This window comes from Poromitra crassiceps (genome assembly GCF_964638095.1).
Source record: "Poromitra crassiceps genome assembly, chromosome: 3".
Classification (NCBI taxonomy): domain Eukaryota; kingdom Metazoa; phylum Chordata; class Actinopteri; order Beryciformes; family Melamphaidae; genus Poromitra; species Poromitra crassiceps.
The window spans coordinates 51,615,814-51,636,620 of record NC_139625.1 but is presented as its reverse complement, the minus strand read 5'-3'; the positions used below and the strand labels follow the sequence as shown (position 1 = coordinate 51,636,620).

The window sequence follows — 20,807 nt, the reverse complement described above, 5'->3', positions numbered from 1 at the left end:
TAATGAGGGAGCAGTTTTCTTTAGTACTCTGTTCTTTAGGCTTTTCAGCACCAATGTGTGATGCCTTCATACAGCCACAGATCAACAATCATCTGCTATTGGCCGCTGACCAGCTTCGCTGGAGCAGGTGTGAGTTAAGTGCCTTGCTCAAGGGAACCATGGGAGTTTTTAAGGGAAGGCTGAGCATTTTTCATCCATTTTCCCACAGATTTTCAGAGCTGAACTTGTAACCTTCCCATTTTCTCTAACCTATTGGCTTTCACCACTCCTATTCAATTCAATATAGAAAACACTTGAATGAACATCGCCCAGAATTGAGATAACAATCCTAGCATTGACAATACTACCCTCCTGTGGTGATAGGGTGAACTGTCTTTGTAGCGAATACATCTAAATAAATTAAATTACCAGATTTAAATGTTACATTTATGAGGGCAGGCCATAGAGCGGAGCAGAGGTGCAAATCCAACCGATATACTACACTGAATGCATGATTGACAACTTAATCATTAGCCTAAACAAAGGCATAAATTAGCAGCCCATTGGCCTACAATTTCTCACCACCCTCCAAGACCAATCACAGCTTAGAAAGCGTCCCAAACATCCAACCAGATCACAAGCTCAGACTTTTAATCCCCGCCCCTTTTTGCAGTATTAATTTGACACGCAGGGTGGCATGCGCTAGATTTACTGTCTGGAGACCAGAGGTTGTCTGTCAGCATCACATTAACTTCTCTCATTGTACGGACTAACAAATCTCGGCAAAATGGTTGATACATTCTGTGCCACATGGAAACTGATCGATAGTGAGAACTTTGATGAATACATGAAGGCAATTGGTGAGTATTTTTTTAGGCTACTTTTTTTTTATAGCGTGAGCGATGCTTTCTGTAGAAAAACTCATTAACTTTCTATGAAGCCCGTGTCTATAACTACATTATAATAATGCCAAAGTAAGTAGGCTACAGTTATAATCATGCATAGTTGTAGGCCTATGTCTGGTCATAATCTGTTATAAAGCTTACATTTAGGCTAAGTGGTAGCCTAATGAAAAAAGCTTTATAACAGATGGTATGTAATGTGTTTATAATGTTATAAAACGTAACTGTCTATGCATGATTAGAACCATAGGCTACTACTGCATTGTGATGGCATGTGTACGGTATATGCATGATTTTGTATTCTTCTAGACACTGGCTTCATAGAAAGTGTTACCAAAACTCTTTCACTGGTATAATGTTATTTCATGTTTGCACAAACGTGTTCACTTTCAGTAGGTATAGAAAATGCATAGCTCATCTCATCATGCTTGATGACGTCGCATCAAACTCCACACAGTTGGAATAATCTGATTTCTTTATTAACAGGTGTCGGCTTTGCCACAAGGCAAGTGGGAAATGTCACTAAGCCGACTATTGTGATCGGCCAGGATGGAGACAAAGTGGTGGTGAAAACCCTCAGTACCTTCAAGAACACCGAGATCTCCGCCAAACTGGGAGAGGAGTTTGACGAGACCACGGCTGACGACCGCAATGTCAAAGTAAGCTGATTGACATCTGTGACATTGACATCACTGGACCCTGTGCAGCCAGTAGTGTGCAGTCTTTCAAACTGTCAACTGACTGCCCTCATGCTGTATCCCAAAATATTTTCCTCACAGTACTAAGATGAAATGTTGCCTCTGCTTGCAGTCGACCATCACCATGGAAGGAGACAATCTCGTGCATGTGCAGAAGTGGGATGGCAAAGAAACTAAATTTGTCAGAGAAATCAAGGATGGGAAGATGGTGATGGTGAGATTGAATAAAAAAAAGACACAAGATGATGGAATATGGTATAAATAATAAAGTGTTATTTTTGTACTTGTCCTCGTGATTGTATTTATCCACATATAAAGTAATTTGTGGAGATACACCTTTTCACAAGTGAAGCAACTTGACGAAAGACAACATGCATTGCAAACAGTAGCCTACATCGTTTCTATGCAGTGCATTAGAATCATACAGCCAAATGTCCCCTTCACATAATATTTATTTTGCTTTTTACCCCTCTGTCTCAGACTCTGACCTTTGACCCTGACCTTTCCCCCCTCTGTCTCAGACCCTGACCTTTGAGGGAGTCCAGGCTGTCCGCACATATGAGAAAGAGGCCTAACTTTCCCAGCGACTGCTCAAATCATCCCAGCACTGCGAAGGAGCCACTCCATTGTTCCAATTGTTGTTTTTGACTGCACTGCAGTGATTTGCACTTGTTGTAACATGAGATAAATATTTTGAGGAAACTGTCTTTTTCTAAGCTATTTTGTATAAGAAATTCAGAAATTGTTGCACAGACTCATATTTTGAAGGGACTAAATTTGTTCGTACTGATCCATCCTGTGTATCACATGTGAAAAAGGGAGAAAATAAATGACTTGACTAAACCTTTGTGTCATTTGTCAGTTGATCTTAAAAATCACCAAGGCACAGCACCGGCGGTACCACTCATCTCAAAAGAGCAGCCTCTTTCACTGAAGCTTTCTCTTTTTTCTTGCACATTTGTATGCAGTGCTACATTTATTCCAGAATGTGTCAGCCCAAATAGAGAGAGAGAGAGCAATGGTGTCTTTGTGATAGGTCAGCTCCAGGTGACAGCTGGGTGTGCAGCACCCGGCCAGTGTGGCCGTTGAACTCACAATGAGGGAATGCCCTCTAGTAACCCCTAGATGGCAGGGGGCAGCAAGGAGTAAGGGGGCGGGGGATGATGTCACTGTCTTGGGATAATCTGAGTTAAGTTGTGGTGTCATTACGTAGAAGCATCATTCGATAGCGGTGGACCAATGTGTGAACATGGCATGGCATGAGGAGACAGATGGCCACAAGGAGGTGCTGCATGTGGGAAGGACAGTTTGTATCAGTCCAGTATCCAGTAGGCTACATAGTTGTGTAAAATCATTCAACTGTTCCAAAAAGACAATACACCATATGTCCACACGCCTTTATAATCTCCATCTGTCATACTTTACATTTGGGATAAACAAAAGGGGGTTTACACTTTATCATTAATTAGTGGCGATGCTGCAACACACACTCTCGATGCCATGTTCAGCTTCATTTCACCTTCATCAACCCCCCATCTTTCCCACATGGAGAGAGCAAGCTGCAGCCTTCCTGTCCCGCTCCGTACGCTGTGTCCAGCCTACTGAATAGTTCCACTACAAGTGGCCATTCTTCTCATTTCAACACACTGGCTGCCAAGTTGTTGGCTGCCTTTGAATAGATTGGCACACAAAAAACCATGGTAACTGGAGTGGAACTTATTTGGCCATTGCCCACTGAATTAATTTCAGACAAAGTCTGCCCTTACGCTCCATTTAAAATATGTCAAAGGATTGCCACTGTAAACCTATTTCAAAGCCAAATTTATTTGCATGTTAAGTAGTTAAATACACATTTAGACAAGTTTATCTCACATAATATTCACAGTAGCACAATCACAGTCACTCTGAAAAGGTAGGAAGGGGAGCGTATCATTCCAGTGAGCCTCTCACTATTCCTCCCCCCTGAGAGAGGGAGAGTTCCGTTCAGTATCTTCCCAGGAGAGCGCAGGGTCGGCCTTTGTGTGGAATCTGTGTCAGTGGCGTAAACTGACCTGTAGTAACCCCTCTCTGGTCTCATTAGGCAAATACAGTGTGAAGGCCTTCCCGTCTACTGTATATCCTCCTCAATTCAATTATGTCTCTCTCTTACACACACACACACACACACACACACACAGACACACACAGGCTATTTGGAGCTTTCATAACTTTGTGTTCATCAGCCAAGTCTGTTCTCCTTTAGCCTGGTAACTCACATTTCATTTGGTTCTGCGACCAAATTAAATGTGAGTTCACGTGACGGGCTGGTTTACCAGGCTAGTTCTCCCTACATACCTATCCTGCCTATCATCTATCTTTTACATCTCTTCTTAAAATGTATGTTTATTGTACGGCATAGGTTTACCTCACTGATATTTCTTGATCTGTCCTTTTTTAAACCTCTCTTAAATGTGTAGCACTTTGTAACTTTGCTTTGAAATGTGCTGAGAAATTTGCTTCTCCCAAAAAAGTCCTTGAAAAGGTTGAAACAGTGTTTAAATCCTATTACAGTAACACAATAACTGGTGGTGACACTGGGGTCAGGGGCTTTACTGGAAGTAGCCTACATGTAATGATATTATGTGTCATCATGGGGGCATTACTGCAAGTAGATTAATGATGTATCATCATGGGGGGGGGGGGGCATTTTGAAGTACATTTAATGATATGTGTAAGTGTAAAGATAGAATGTAACTGCAAATGTCAGTGTAACTAACATAACTGCAAATATGACTTGAGCAATTACTATGAAAACCTGGAAGTAAAGCCTCATCCTTGCCCTGACATAAATCTATGACCTTTAATGTGATATTGGATGCTTTGGATAAAAGTGTCTGCCAAATGACGTAATGTAATGTAAATGAATGTAATGAAACAGACGTCACAATCAAATTGGTGAATTTTGTGTTTTGCTCAGTGTCGAAACTCTTTGGGCCTAAGGTTAGCTTATATTATTCAGAATCCCTTCTGGTTCTGGGGCCACTGTGATTCATGTAGTACGGAGGCTTTGATCTTGTTTTGTTCTTCTACTTTCAGATCAGGGAATGAGGTCAAATGGCTATGAATATCAGAATACTATCACACTAGGGAAATGACAGTCAATTTCTAAAACACACTTCTGCAGATCCTAACACGGGAAATCTAAGATTAAACACTGGAACTACAATATGTTTTGTCTTAGACTAAGATCACAGGGCACACATTAGTTGTAATGTTATGTTATGTCCCATATGGATATAGCATCAGCCAGATGTCCCCCAAATCCGCCCTCTAGTGGCGACATGTCAGCTCTCAGTCAGAAAATAAAACATGATACTATAATTACGATCATTGCGCTGAAGAAAGTAGTTCTCGTGCTTTTTTGACGAGTCAATATTTTATTCAACAGCAATTGAATGACATCTTCATTAGATTCGTAATATTCTGTTTGGGGGGGGGGGTGTACGACCTATAAGTAATGATGTCTCGTGAAAACTGGAGAAAAGTAAAACGTAGGCGTAGTGAAAAGGCCTAGAAGTACTCGATGAGCGCCAAGTCCAGCCCTTTTGCTCATCGCTGGACGTGACAGGTGGACATTTTGCAGTTGCACCTGTGCATCAAAGTGACTTTTTATCGTAGCAAAGGTGGGTAAACAACTTGTCAAAGATTAAATGGCATATTTCGACGCTACGCTACAACTCGTGTGTGAAACTCGTAACGTTACGTTCAATTGAAAAGATGGCTTTGGCGAGTTTTTAACATTAAGCTCGGCCATGCCATGCGGTGACAGGCCAATTTAAACCTAGCGTCATTGTCCCCATAGTTCTGTTAGCTGCTAACGTTATTGCGGTGGGTTACCCAGTTAAAGTGGCTAACGTTAACGCTAGTTTGTTAGCGTCTGGGGAAAATGTGATTTTGTTTGAGGGCATGCTAGCGAGCTGCACCGCATGCATGTAATTTAGCTAGCTGCACCGCGTGCATGCAATTTGCGAGGCAGCTGGATGGATTCGCGCTAGCCCCTCTGTGGTCCTGATCACAAGACAAAAGTTATGTGAACACAAACCATCTTGTAGCTTGCTTTGCGTGGGTTCGGCGGCTGACGCAATTAACGTTGATTTAACAGTCTGCATCATGGTGGAGATTAGCTACATGAGATAATATTAATTTACTATGTATGATGTATTTCAACCCAAAACTATTTACATTGTAAAACATGACGGAGCTAAAATACGCAAGCTAATATTTCATAGTGAACTAAATCGACATTTTTTATTTTGAACTAGTGCAGTTATAATCTCATTCATTTTAATTCCTAGTGACCCATGTCGTACCTTTTTTTGAACAACAGATGGCGCTGAAGCGATATGAACACGTTACCTCAAAAAAGTACTGGGGAGACATAATGAACATCATAAGCTGAAACAAAAATACATTTGTAATCATATATTAAAATCATTAGTAATGATACAAATAATACAATTTAAAAAGTAATAAATATAGTAGGGATGTGGGGATGGCGTCCCAACAGTTAAAGGTAAAGGGATAGTTTGGCTTTTTGTGCGTTATAACCTAGCTTTACAGAGTAGATGGTGGTTGACATGCTCAGAGTTTGGAGAAGCAATCAGACACCTAAAAAAATGTCAATCCTGTACTAGTTATACGTTTAAATGAACGCTACATTTAAAATATTTTCAGCGCATTACCTTGTCCGTCAGACAGCACTTTCCTTTGGCACTACTACATTTTCTCAGTCGTAGAACTTCCATATTCAATATTCCTATACGCATAAGCACAACTGTGCCACTGTATTGTGCTGCAGATCAGCTGTTTCTACTGTTCTGAAAAAATGTACCAAAGGAAAATGGTAATAATAATTAGTACTAGTATGATGTTTTAATCACTTATTGGATTATTTAGGGAGTTATTCATTTCTGTGGAAATAAAATAGTTGGAATTAGTAGAGGATTAATTTAATATTCCCAAATGGCCAACAGTACCAGGTACCAACACTTATGGTTGTTTGAGAAGCTTCACATGACATGACATCAGGATTTTGGTGTGTGTGTGTGTGTGTGGGGGGGGGGGGGGTTGATTGGGAACCTCTGTATTGAATGCAACCTACTGAGGTAGACTGAAGAAAAATCCTGTCGTGGAATATTTAAGTTTCATAACTTTGCACTTTGCATTTATTTTCCATCAGCTATTTCCATCAGCTACACTATTTAAGACGGTCTGAAAATGACTGGTCGGGCGCGAGCAAGATCAAGAGGCCGAGCACGCGGCCAAGAGACAGGGACCCCTGGAGTGGTAAGTCTAGTCCCATTGTGTTAGACTCCCGGGGCACCACAAATTATCTCTAGGTTTGTATGTGATTGATGTATGTATATTACAGGTTTAATATGGTTCTATATGTAGTCGTGGAGATTGTGAATATCTGTAGGCGAAAGTCTTTATATCATTTAATAAGACCAACTAGCCTTTTAGTGCTGTCAGAATACCAACATTTTACCTGTTTGAAAAATGATGACTACACAAAATGTAGCATAGCAACAATATTGTCACCAAAGGCAAATAGCAAATGATCAAATTGAGATTTTCCATGTAGATCAATTGATTAGTGTCATGGAAAATAATTTACTTAACACATTGAATGCCAGCCATGTTTTCATTCCTGTAGGTAAGTTGTGCCAGGGGTGTTTTTGACGATTCTGGCTCATTTTAGAACAGCCGAGCATTCTTTTCTGTTAAGAATTCATGAACACCAATCATCTAAAAATAACTAATAGAATGTGTGCTTTCTCTGTCTAAAAGAGTTAGTTTGCAGAGTTAGTAGTTATGTAGATATTAGCCGTTGAGTACAGCATGGTTTCAGCGTCTGGAAATTTATTCAGAGATAAATGGCTTTTTGTGAAACAGTCACTTTAACCATTCATTTTTGGCATCAGTAAGACCGTCAGACATTCTAAACAATAGTTTTGAACAGTAATTTCCTCCATAACAACAGGAAACACCCCTCTCATTCAAACTCCTCCCTCCGTGTGTCTTCTCCTCCTTCCTCCTGGCTCTAACAGCGGGCGTGTCAGAAGCGCGTTGCTGCTGCTGCCTGCCTGCCTGCCTGCCTGTCTGCCTGTCGGGCAAGACGAGTCTGAAATGGATTACTGTAAAATCGCGTCGCCATTTCCTTGAATGGCTTGCTCCGCTGTGTGTGTGTGTGTGTGTGTGTGTGTGTGTGTGTGTGTGTGTGTGTGTGTGTGTGTGTGTGTGTGTGTGTGTGTGTGTGTGTGTTCGCTCGTTGCTGCGCGGATCTGGGGTGAAGGGATCTCTGTCCGTTCTGTGTGTGTGTGTCCGGGCTTCTGACTGTAAAATCGCCAAGCCATTTCCGCGGGAGGCGGCTGCTTTTGTGGCTTTTGGGTCCCGTGGCTGTGTCTTCTCTCGGTCTCTGTCGCCACTTAGTGGTCGGTAAAATAGATTACACACATGCTCTTGCTCCAAATAGTTATCTCGAAGATGTAAAAGGGGTTGATTGATGTCCCACCGTCAAAAAAAAAAAATGTTTATGTAAGACGAGTTAGCTCGTCCTTGGCACTTAAGCGCTGGATTATGTAAGACGAGTTAGGTCGTCTATGGCACTTAATGAGTTAAAAGAAAAACTTGTATTTGCTTGTTTGGGTCTAAAAGAAAATTGCTTGCAATGAAAATATTGAAAAATGTCACTTGAAAAGAATAACGATTTTTCTTACTCCCCACTGAAACCCCTGAGCAGAGATAATGGTAAACATGAGCAGTCATGCAGGTTAACACAATCTCATCAATGTTTTTGAAGAGCCAGGCCCGAGAGGTTTCACCAGTAGCTGTCCCACCTGCTGAGGGGGAGCTGGTGGGTCGAGGAAGACAGAAAACCGCTCCAGGAGCCGCTTCTACTGAAGGTACAGTCTTAGGGCCTGTGTACACCTAGCGTCTTTTTCCGACGTTAAACGCTGGGAATGCGCTGGGGAATGCTGATCCCAGCGCACAATATACAAGGAAGCAGTCTGCAAGTAACGTTAGTTCAGCTTGATAGCTGACAGCTAGCAAGCTAACAACACAGGTAGGCTACGCTATTAAAAGCAGTAAGCACAACACTCACCAGAAATATTAAGTGTCTAGCCGATCTGCTCCCACAATTGAGCCGTTCTGTCTCTGTTGCGATAGTTTTTCCATATGATTAGTTACCAGAAAAGGAGCAGCCGACACCAGCGTCTTTCTGAAAAGTTAAAATATTTTCAGCTGGAAGCGCTGGGAGTCGGCGCACAAAAACGCCGAAAAAAGACGCTGGGCGCTCTGCACTTTCTCTACACGTCCGTGTGCGCTCGCATACGCTCTCCTCCCATTGGAAACAATTGAAAATAGACGCTGGACCTGAGGAAAAGACGCCAGGTGGACACAGGCCCTTATCCTAAATTTATTTAATGCAGAATCATTATTGTTTTTCTAATCACGGAGGGGGACTTTATATTCAGCTACAGTAACCTGGATTTAATTCTGTGTAGTTCGATTCAGATGAAGAATACCTACATGGTTGTGGTTGTCAATCCTGGTACTCGGGAGCTAGAGTACTGTAGGCTTTCATCCTGCCAGGTAGTTCATTGCCATTTTATTAAACATTTGCTTGGAATCCAGGGGCCGTATGCCTAAAGATTCTGAGAATCCTCTCAGAGAGCTCCTAACTTAGCCTAAAAATTCCTAGCAAGGAGTCTTAGCTTAGGAGTGATTCCAGAACATTCTCAGAGAACTCTGAGCAAGGAATGGACAGAAACTCCTATCTTAGTGAGGAGGTGTGGTTGCCCCCGTTGCCAGGTATGAGTCATCATTTCAAAAGCTGTGATTGGTTGATCCTAAAAGCTAGATAAAAATACACTTTTGGTGATAATGGGCATAGAATGGACCGCCAAATCAATAAACTTAATCATAGAATCTAATCTCTATGAAGACTGTGTAATTATAAATAATATTTTACATAAAAAGAAAATCTCTGTTAAATGAATAGTAAGCTATACTTCAAAATTATCTTAAAAAATGTGTGAAAACTCAGGCCCACTTGCACAGTATTCACATGCTGATAGTTATATTTATTTGCGTCCATGAATGCCCTTTTGTGAGCCTGTAAAGTGTGGACATCCAGCGGAAATGAAACAAATTGTGTCACAATATGAGGCTGTGACAGCGCTGTCAGTGTTTGCTTGATGACCCTGCTGATGGAGGGTTGTGACAGACCCAAGTCATCACTGCTGCATTGTTGCATTTTACCTGTTGCTAAATACCTCAGTGTTGTGATGACTTTCATTTCCGGTGATATTGCATTGTGGCGTTGGGTTGGAGAAGTAAGCGCATCTCTAATGAGATCAACCACGAACATGATTCCTGCACGATCCAATCTGTAGCGTTTAATTAATTCACTGTCATCCAGTGTTTGGAGAATATCTCTCCTGCCTCTTCTTTCCGCCATTTTCTCCTCTGCTTAGGGAACTCCTAAGCCTCTTAAAAGTCCTCTTCCCTGCTCTTAACAGATCTCACCTTAGGAGCTCTCTTAACTCATTCACCGCCAAAGACTGAATTGACTGAATATCAGCAATGGCCTTCCCCGCCAAGGACGTGTTTGACGTGTTTTTGTTTTTATTGGTGCAGCGCCTGCAGCAAACACTTGCCCAGCCTGTGACACAGACACAGGTCCCTGCCTTCAAAGGGTAGCCGACAGCACGCGATCAAACACATACCGCAGCTGTTGTTTTGAAATTGAGCAAGAGGAAAAGCAGAGAACGGGTAACGCTTCCTTGTGCAGACAGGAGAAACGCCCTCGGCGCGCTGCACGAGCTGGAGTCGCCTTCCTCTGTGCCAGCCAGGAGAAAACGGGAGAAAGTAATCAAGAGATGTGTTTGATCATCGGAGGAATGAGGAAATGATCGAACAGTTTGCGAGGGCGGTGAGGACGTGTTGAATAGCCGAGGGGAAAACGGGAACGATCAAATAGCAGAGTTGATATGACAGGGAGACATGGACGAGGACGGGTGTACCAGAACAAATCAAAAATAAACACAGGAACAGCTAGGCAGCAGCGGGCAGAAGGCACTCACAGCAGCCCGCTGTCCTTCTCAAGAGCTCTTCAGTTGGTTCATGAAATCGCTGGGCTGCGTGCCCTCCAGTGTTGCTCCTGGCCAATCCCAGCGCCACAGGGCGTGGTTATTGCTTATCCTATGTTGGGTTAGAAATCTAAAAGGGGGATCGTGTGTGTGTGTGTGTGTGTGTGTGTGTGTGTGTGTGTGTGTGTGTGTGTGTGTGTGTGTGTGTGTGTCTGTCTGTCTGTCTGTCTGTCTGTCTGTCTGTCGGTGTGTCTGTCTGTCTGTCTGCACACTCACACCGAGTAAACTGTATTGTTGAATGTAAAAAAAAAGCACTTCATGTGTGTATATATATATATATATATATTTTTTTTTTGTCATTTGTGTCCTAACGAATAATATTTACATGTCTGATGTCAATACAGTTCAAAATAAAAGAATTGAGAGTGAGTTATGCCTGAGATTGTGCCCTTTTACAAAAATGCTTTTTTCTCCCTTTTCTCTTCCCAGACAGGCTTTTTTGGTGAACATGGGGTGTATAAAAAGGGTTATAAGTAGAGTACAGAACATGCTAAAAGCTAACTTTCTTTTTGGGGGTGAAAGTAGAGACTTAGATCTTCATTTCGAGGTATTGGACATCACTGTAGTCCTAGTACAGAATTTACTGTGGGTCTTGAAAGATGACCAAACATTATGGAAATACTTGGCCTGTGCCAAAAATGCCAGTCAGATATTGGCAGTGAATGAGTTAAGAGCTAGTATTCTTTAGGAATACCTTTTATCTTTACTAGGATCTACTCTTCACTTTTAGGGGAAATTCTAAGAAAACATCATGATTCTAAGAATTTTCTTAGAATTTGGCCACTAGGAGCAACTCTTTGCACTAAGAATCTTTAGGAATACGGCCCCAGGTGTAGATCAGTTAACTGCATTCATTGATTGATTGATTGATTTTCTTTATTTAAGTGTCATGCTTCGAATGAAGCCCAGCCCACATGGGCTTACAGGACACTTTGACTGTTCATCATTTAAACAAACAATGATCAAAACATAAAACCAACAAACACCCAAAATACATACGGTAAAGTTGTACGGCATGAAAACCACCACCTGAACCTACTTAAAGAGCTGTGCTTGCCTTCTATTCCAGGCCCTAGAGATAAAGTTAGCAGTCTTAAATACCTCAGTCTGCATTCACCTGGAATCCAGGTATCAGTCCATTTTATTAAACTGCATTTTATTAAACTGCTGTAATGAAAACCTGCTGATCTCTGCGTCCTGAGGACCAGGGAGTGAAAACTACTGCTATATGGTATTCCTGTGGTCAATAAATTCATGATGTTTTGTTCAATTAATATTTGTTAACATGAACAACTCTCAAAGCTGCTAATTAAGACAACAAGAGGCTTTTCATGTGGGAGTAGTATTCTGGGCCTCACGTAATTAATAACTCCCAACAACTCCCAACAGCTGCGTTCAGGGATGCAAAATCACCACCTTTAGGTGACAGTCATCTTTTCCATCCCAAAATATGACACTTGAGTGAAGTTTTATATCACTCCACCTGGTAACTGTCACCTTTTTCATTATCCATGAGTTTGCATCCCTGGGCGTCTCATGAGATGCATTTGCTTGCAATCATGAATTTGCTGGTGTCCCAGATAAAACGTTAAGATTTTACAATTCATCCGTTTGTGGTTTAGCAAAGTAAAACTTTTGTTCTGAAAATATATTCAAAACCTGTAGAAGTAAAATTAATTGCAAAGCATAAACATTTATGGATAAAAGTACTAACATTTTAATTCACAGGACTAATCTTGTCAGGACATCACACAAATACAGTGGGTAATTTGGTCTGGAATTATTGCTACACAAATTAGAGAAATGACAGATTGGCACAGGATAGTCTCAGCAATTATAAATCACTGGACATTCTAAAGTAAGCCAGGTGAAAGGGATTAAAACTGACAGCTGTCAAAAGTGTAAAGCAGCTGCTTCACAATCGATTGTAGGAGACTAATTCTGTGGCACCTCAGGGGTTTTAAACCCAAAGTACCGTAAATTCCGGACTATAAGCCGCGGCTTTTTTCCCGTTTTTTGGCCTTTTTTGCCCCCTGTGGCTTATATAACGGTGCGGCTTATCTATGGATTTTTCCAGCAAACGGCCACTCGGGAACCTCCAAAATCTATGGATGTTGGTATGAGGCAGAACGAGAGCAAGACAGACATTATGAGAGCGAGACCCTGATTGGATGATGTTGCAAAAAATGTGCCTCGCGACCTGATTGGAGCACTGTGCCACTACTCTCTCTCAGCCACTACGGTAAAACACCCTCCCTCCTCCCTCGCTCCGGGGGGAAAAAGGCAGCGATTGAGCCTGAAAGACAGTCTGAATGAAATTGAATGTAACATTCCCAATTCTATGTATTACATTCTAAAAAACTAACAGCAAAATTTTGGAAGGCTAAGCCACACAACTAGCTCGTTGTAATCTAACATCATGCTTCAAAAGATGGAGAACTGGCTGTGTTACGACGATGGCGGCGATTGAGCCTGAAAGCCATGTCTGAGACAGTAGCGAGACAGGAACAACAACAGCAGCAGCAGCAAAGGATCATGCACAAACCCGAGACGAAAGGGACTGTCCGTCAGGGCGCGGACGACTGTGTCAGCAACTCCCTCCCGACTACCAGGAGAAAATTACAAACTTCGGCGAATTCACACAAAGAAAGATCAAGGAATATTCCATCGGACCGGAGCAGATCATAAATATGGATGAAGTGCCTTTGACGTTCGACCTGCCTCTCACTAGGACTGTTAACAAGAAAGGTGAATCGTCCATCACGTTGAGAACCACAGGTCACGAGAGAACGAATTTCACTTGTGTTCTTGGCTGCACAGCATCTGGAGTAAAGCTCCCGCCGATGGTGATTTTTAAGCATCTCACAATGTGTGATTTTGTCTGGGGATTAGTGACCTGACTTTTGTTTTGTTGAAATGTTAATAAATGGGAGCTTCCCCAAACAGCCATCTCTTTCCCGACAATCCCCTCTGTGCACGAAGCCTTACATATGGTAATTAAACATAAAAACACCCGCGGCTTATAGACCGGTGCGGCTTATATATGTAAAAAACAGTCAACTCTGCAGGTGCGGCTTATACACCGGTGCGCCTTATAGTCCGGAATTTACGGTAGTTAATTTTGGCATTGGTGTTGTCACTGTATTCAGTTCCAGACATTTTGTGCTTAAAGGCCCATTCCGTCGGTTCTGGCGAGAAATAAATGTGCACAAAGTGTTTTTTTATTGGCAATGAGTGAATGCGCCTTGACGTAACTTAAAAATCGCGACCAGGGGCGTTTCTCTCCAACCAGCCGTTCAGAAGATACATGGAAATACCGCATTTTCGAAGGGGTGAGCATTTCCCGTCCTCATGGCTCCGGCGTAAATACCAATACCAACGAAGAAGACGGCTAACAGGAAATGGCTAACGTTACGTTCGTCGCTAGCTGCTAGCAAAAGGAAACAACAACAGACTCCAGAAAAAGTCCACACTTAATAAATAAATAAATATTTATCTAATGAAGCCCGTCTGGCCAGACAGCAGCAATGTGACCGACATTGGGGGGAAACTAGAGTCAGGACTGTGTTTTCGGTTCATGAAGGGAACTTGCTGCTTGTAGCTACTGTAATGTGGTTTTGACCAGATAACGTTAGCTGCTTGCTAATGGATTTTCAAGATTCAAGATTTTTATTGTCACTCCGTAGTACAAGTATCTGACCACCTGGTCAGAAACTCTGCTAACATTACCATCTTGTGTGAAGTAATGCAACCCTAACGTTACTACCGTTATGCTTATGGTCATGGAACATTATTGTTTGACTGCAGTCAGCTGCGGTGGGGAGTCTGCCTATTATAACCATAACGTTAGCTTGATGCTATACGCGGCTAACTAATAGATTTAGCTATATTTATAGAAATCACCACCGAGCCCCACTAATAACGTTACCGTCTTGTGTGGATAATGAATGCAACAGTCGTAAATATGCCTAGCGTTACTGTTATGCTTATGAAACATTGTTTGATTGTTCAGTTTGGTCAACTCCAGGCATTACACGGTACCGTACATACAGGGGAAGCAGGGTAGTTCCTGGCTCACGGTAACGTGAATATCCTATCCATTTCCCCGCAGCCAATGCAAGCCAAAACATGGCCAAACATGCCACAATAACGTCCGATAATTCATCCAGAATCCTTCCTGGCCATCTCGAGGCTGATCTGACCGATAAATTGTCCAGGTTGCCGTTTCCAAGTGACTTTTATGAGTTAACATTACAAAGCAACCAACACCTCTGCTGTTGCCAGGCAACTGCTTGTGCGCATGCGAGTATGGTGCCCGCGCGTCAGCTCGTTCACACGCTGCCTGCAGTTACTCTAACGGCCACCGGCGTCAGTGACAATTGACGGAATGGGCCTTTAATTATATCTTTAGATATCTTTGTCAACACCAATTTGTATGTATTTTAAGAGTAGATAATGGCTACCCAGTAACCACAGCATACCACCCTGTTTCCAAGCATGGGGAAATAAGAGCAGCTTATGAATATAGAAAATGTCCAGCCTTTTTGTGTCCATGTGTGTTGATCTGTTAGCTCTGACAGAACTTGTCTGTGAGTTTGGAAACTGGATTGGGTAAGATGTCAATGAATTTCCCTTCTTGATATAAATACAATTGTCTGATCAGCCTGGTGCAAAAAAACAAATTGTGTTCTAGTGAAGTGGTTCTCAACGTGTAGTATGGGGGTCCCTCCTACTTCATACTTGCATAATGGTGGTAAGTGATGTCTTAGACTAATTTCAATAATGAAGACTACCTCAGCCAATGCCTGGTCCAGGTTATATCACCCATTCATTGATATTCACGCCCCCTTTTCATTCATGCTTCTCTCCTTGTCCAATCAGTCTCTCACACTCCCCCTCTCTGGTCAATATCCAATCAGCTCAAGCCACTCCATTTCCCTCGCTTTTCTGCTGGCCATTCCCCTAACCGGAGTAGTATTCAGAGTCCATGGCCCAATTCCAATCTGCCCCCTTACTGACTCAACCCCCTTAGAGGCGCGTTCACGTGAAGGGAGTGAGGGCTTAGGGATGTCCCACGGTGAAATCGCAAAGTGAACGAGTGCTCGGAGTGAGCCCTTTCTGCCCCCTTACCGTAAGGGAGCAGCTGTGGCCACTTACGGAAAGGGAATTGCCCACAATGCATAGCGTTGTGACGTATAAAACGGGGTTACCGGGGAAGGCCGCAAATATCTGTTGAAAAAAGAGAAAAGAACACGCGCGAAACGAACGAGGAGACCATTAAAGGACTGGTACACGGGTGTTTAGCCGTGTGTACGGGGTGCGCTGGAATGACTAAATTGACAATGAAACATTACATTAATAGTAGGGATGGGGCCGATCCAATATCGGTATCGGGTGCCGATACTGACGTAATTCACGGATCGGATATTGCCGATCCATGTGCTGTGTGTGCCGATCCAGCATGGCTCGCGCTGAGCCCCCAACGTAACATGAGACATGCCCCCGCTTCAGAAATTCCATTCCAGTTTGCAGCGCACTAGCATACAGCAGGCTGCTCTAACTCAACATGTCCGTGGAGTGGAGATATTTACTCTTGAAACACCAAAAAGCAAGACAACAACTTGTAATGACAGGAAGGCTAAAGTGATTACTGAGAAGTTGTCCGTGTTGCCCTGTTATTATCGCTGCATCTCTCTCCCCCTCTCTGATGTTGCATCAGGTGATAGTAGTAATGCTATGGAGTTAATCATACATAGCAACAGGTTGTACTCATTTACACAAAACATTTCAGTGAAAATAAAAAGACAAGAGACATATCTCGGCAATTAAATGTATATTTATTACTTTTCACGGATTAATTGTTTGTCACCTGTCTGCATGTGAAACGGTACATCCTCATCTCTCTGTAATGCGGTGTGCTCTAGATAGTAGGGCTGTGGCGATTCACTTATCTCCCGATTCGATACTATCACGATTCTTGGGTGCCGATTCGATTTATATTGCGATTCTTAAGTATTGCGATTCTACGATTATTGCGATTCGATATTACGATTTATTGCGATTTTTGTTTATTATTTTCTTTTCTTTTTTCAGTTTGTTTGCTTTTTTACACTAGATTAGAACATGGGAAAAGTTGAATCATACACTAGAGACTGTATATTATATATCATGAGTAGGGCTGGGCGATATAGTTAAAAACAGGGGCGGACTGGGATCATAATTCAGGCCGGGCATTAGATACCAAGCAGGCCAGGCCGATATGGGCCGATGCGCGTGAAATTTGGGCCGTTTGAAGCCAGATTTGGGCCGTTTGAAGTCCAATTTTACAATGAGATGCACCCACTTTAACCCTGAAGTGTAATTATTACTTCAGACTAACTAATAAAGTAATAAAACCACTAGTAAACCAGTAGGCGGCGCCTGGCCTGCTGTTCAGTGAGTGGCCTGACTGCAAGCACCCAATTTTTTTTTTTTTTTTTTTTTTTAATTTGCGATTATCGATTCTGGAATAAAAGATCGATCCAAAAAATCGTGACATTAAAAATCGCGATACTTAGGTGAATCGATTTTTTCCCCCACCCCTACTAGATAGGGCTCTGGATGAGCCGTTCCAAAACCGGAAGTCCTCAGATGCGGAGCGTACCACTTGGTAGTTTCTGGAGGGGGTTTCCGGGGGATCAGACCAAGTGTTCAAAGTGGCAGTGGTGTTTAATTGTTGGTTTGTTGAAACGATGGTTGAAATGTTATTTAAAGGCCCATTCCGTCAATTGTCACTATTACTGACGCCGGTGGCCGTTAGTGTAACTGCATGCAGCGTGTGACCGAGCTGACGCGCGGGCACCATACTCGCACGCGCACAAGCAGTTGCCTGGCAACAGCAGAGGTGTTGCTTGCTTTGTAACGTTAACTCATAAAAGTCACTTGAAAACGGCGACCTGGACAATTTATCCGTCAGATCAGCCTCGAGATGCCCAGGAAGGATTCTGGATGAATTATCGGACGTTATTGTGGCATGTTTGGCCGTGTTTTGGCTTACATTGGCTGCGGGGAAATGGATATGATATTCACGTTACCGTGAGCCAGGAACTACCCTGCTTCCCCTGTATGTACGGTACCGTCTAATGCCTGGAGTTGACCAAACTGAACAATCAAACAATGTTTCATAAGCATAACTGTAACGTTAGGCATATTTACGACTGTTACATTCATTATCCACACAAGACGGTAATGTTATTAGTGGAGCTCGGTGGTAATTTCTATAAATGTAAATTAATATTAGTTAGCCGCGATTAGCATCAAGCTAACGTTACTATGTGCAGTCCCACTGCAGCTAACTGCAGTCAGAGCCTTCTCCTCCGGTACGTCTTGACCAAACTGAACAGTCAAACAATGTACCGTAAGCATAACAGACAGTAGGCTAACGTTAGGCATATTTCCGACTGTTAGATTCGTTATCAACACAAGACAGTAACGTTATTAGTGGGGCTGGTGGTAATTTCTATAAATATAGCTAAATCTATTAGTTAGCCGCGTATAGCATCAAGCTAACGTTATGGTTCTAATAGGCAGACTCACCACCGCAGCTAACTGCAGTCAAACAATAATGTTCCATGACCATAAGCATAACCCTAGTAACGTTAGGGTTGCATTACTTCACACAAGACGGTAATGTTAGCAGAGTTTCTGACCAGGTGGTCAGATACTTGTACTACGGAGTGACAGTAAAAATCTTGAATCTTGAAAATCCATTAGCAAGCAGCTAACGTTATCTGGTCAAAACCACATTACAGTAGCTACAAGCAGCAAGTTTCCTTCATGAACCGAAAACACAGTCCTGACTCTAGTTTCCCCCCGATGTCGGTCACATTGCTGCTGTCTGGCCAGACGGGCTTCATTAGATAAATATTTATTTATTTATTTATTTAGTGTGGACTTTTTCTGGAGTCTGCGTTTCATTTTGTTAGCAGCTAGCGACGAACATAACGTTAGCCATTTCCTGTTAGCCGTCTTCTTCGTTTACGCCGGAGCCAGGACAAGAGGGAGGCTCGTGAACGCGCAGACGTCACATCCTCTAGCTGTGGCGGGAAATGCTAACCCCTTCGAAACTGCGGTATTTCCATGTATCTTCTGAACGGCTGGTCGGAGAGAAACGCCCCTGGTCGCCATTTTTAAGTTACGTCAAGGCGCATTCACTCATTGCCAATAAAAAACACTTTGTGCACATTTATTTCTCGCCAGAACCGACGGAATGGGCCTTTTAATTAATTCGAGTGGAAATGGAAATGTCTAATGACTAGGGGTGTCACAATATATCGTCCCACGAAATTTCGCGATAGTAAAACGTCACGATATGTATCGTTGAGATGAAATCTCATATCGTGAAAAAAAAACAAAAAAAAAACATTTTTTTTTTTTTTTTTTTTTTTTTTCCAAAAATAGACAAAGAAACGTCTTTGTTTGTTGAAGTTCAATGTGTGGAAAGTAGTTCAGTTGAACAAGTCTCTGAAGAGACACATGAGAAGTTATACAGGAGTTTGAGTTTCTGGCAAAACTGTTTACTTGACAGGAAAAACTGAAGATGCATAAAAAATAGACTAAGAAAAGTCTTGTTGTTTTGAGTTTGAAGAAAAACTGAAGATGCATAATGAGTATTTATACTGCTGAGAAACCTTTTAGTTCAAAATAAATCTAAGTGACGGTGTAACTCATTCTATTTCAAGATAAGCCTTATCTCCAATCTCATGTTTTTTCTAGTTGTTATTGTAATAACAATTTCCCACAACAGCATGTTTTGTGTTTGTGCATTTCAAATAAAATACTACTTTTCCAGTCATATATTGTCATTATTCAAGTTTAAAAAAATATTGTTAATATCGTATCGTATCGTTATCGTGAACCCAGTATCGTGATACGTATCGTATCGTGAACTGAGTGTATCGTGACACCCCTACTAATGACCTAATTGTTATTGTTTATGAACCAGGTGTTATGAGATAATTAATTACCAAATACCAGAGATGGGCACTTGAGACTTGGTGACTTGGACTTGAGTCGACTCGAGTCCCTGTTTTGATGACTTGTGACTTGACTTGACAAAAACATAAATGACTTGAGACTTACTTGGACTTGGAAGTTAAAGACTCGAGACTTGACTTGAGAGGTGATGACTTGTTTGTGTTTGTCTGTTTAAATAATGAAATCATAACGTAACATTGTCCAAGTTTCTCTGTCTGTTCGGTATGCGTCAGTCAGTGCATGGGAGTGCAAGCTGGAACGGCATTAGGAGAGGAGACAGAGAGAGGAGCGTGACGGACAGCCAGTCACCCAATCACCACAATCCCATAAGGAGGATCATGACCGAGTCATCCAATGACAAATTGTCATCCAGTCATGCTCCTCCTTATAGCATTGTCGTGATTGGATGACTGGCCGTCAATCAATCATCTCACTGGATTGCACACAGCTGCGATATTCTTCAAACAGGCAGAAGAGACAGGGGCGGAATCTAACAACGTTTGATGTTGTAGTCTGGCTGTCAGTGTTTCACTGTTTAACAGTGATTGAGAGGAAATATTTATTAAATACTTTTGGCCAGCGCTGCACCAGCGCAGGCCCGTAGACTATCGGTTCGATCGTAGACTGCGAGCACGCCAAGAGATCTTAAAATATTATGCACAAAAAATATTATGCACAAGCTTGCGCAACATGGTCTCCAAAGTTCCCAATCATCCTACAACTCGTTGTAGTTGTGAGATGTATATATACCCCGCCTAAAAATGGGCTTTAGACTTAGGGTGTTTATTCATATAGTGAATTTTTATGCCTCCGCCGGCGATAGCCAGGCCGGAGGCATTATGGATCCGGGTTGTCCGTCCGTACGGCTGTCCGTACGGCTGTCCGTCCGTCTGTACGATGTTCCATGTTTGTCAACGCGATATCTGAGGAACGCCTCGACGGAATTTCATCAGATTCGCCTTAAACATTCACTTAGGCTCAAGGATGATCTGATTAGATTTTGGTGGTCAAAGGTCAAA

The 20,807-nt window shown here is 42.3% G+C and overlaps 2 protein-coding genes across 2 annotated transcripts in view; both read left to right on the top strand.

Annotated features, from left to right (window-relative positions):
* The first annotated feature begins 700 nt into the window (after positions 1 to 700).
* Positions 701 to 2,396, top strand: fabp7a (fatty acid binding protein 7, brain, a). The gene is made up of 4 exons (XM_083633417.1): positions 701 to 839; positions 1,368 to 1,540; positions 1,692 to 1,793; positions 2,101 to 2,396. The coding sequence occupies exons 1-4, from the start codon at positions 767 to 769 to the stop codon at positions 2,152 to 2,154; spliced, it is 402 nt and encodes a 133-aa protein (XP_083489543.1). The 5' UTR covers positions 701 to 766; the 3' UTR covers positions 2,155 to 2,396.
* Positions 2,397 to 6,835: 4,439 nt separating this feature from the next.
* Positions 6,836 to 20,807, top strand: part of LOC310773876 (piwi-like protein 1) — a gene marked incomplete at its 5' end in the record, with an annotated part of 53,701 nt that continues 39,729 nt past the window's right edge. The window contains 2 exons of the mRNA XM_083633869.1: positions 6,836 to 6,904; positions 8,427 to 8,523. Coding sequence (XP_083489995.1) covers positions 6,836 to 6,904; positions 8,427 to 8,523 — 166 coding nt within the window. The remainder of the gene's footprint in view (positions 6,905 to 8,426; positions 8,524 to 20,807) is intronic.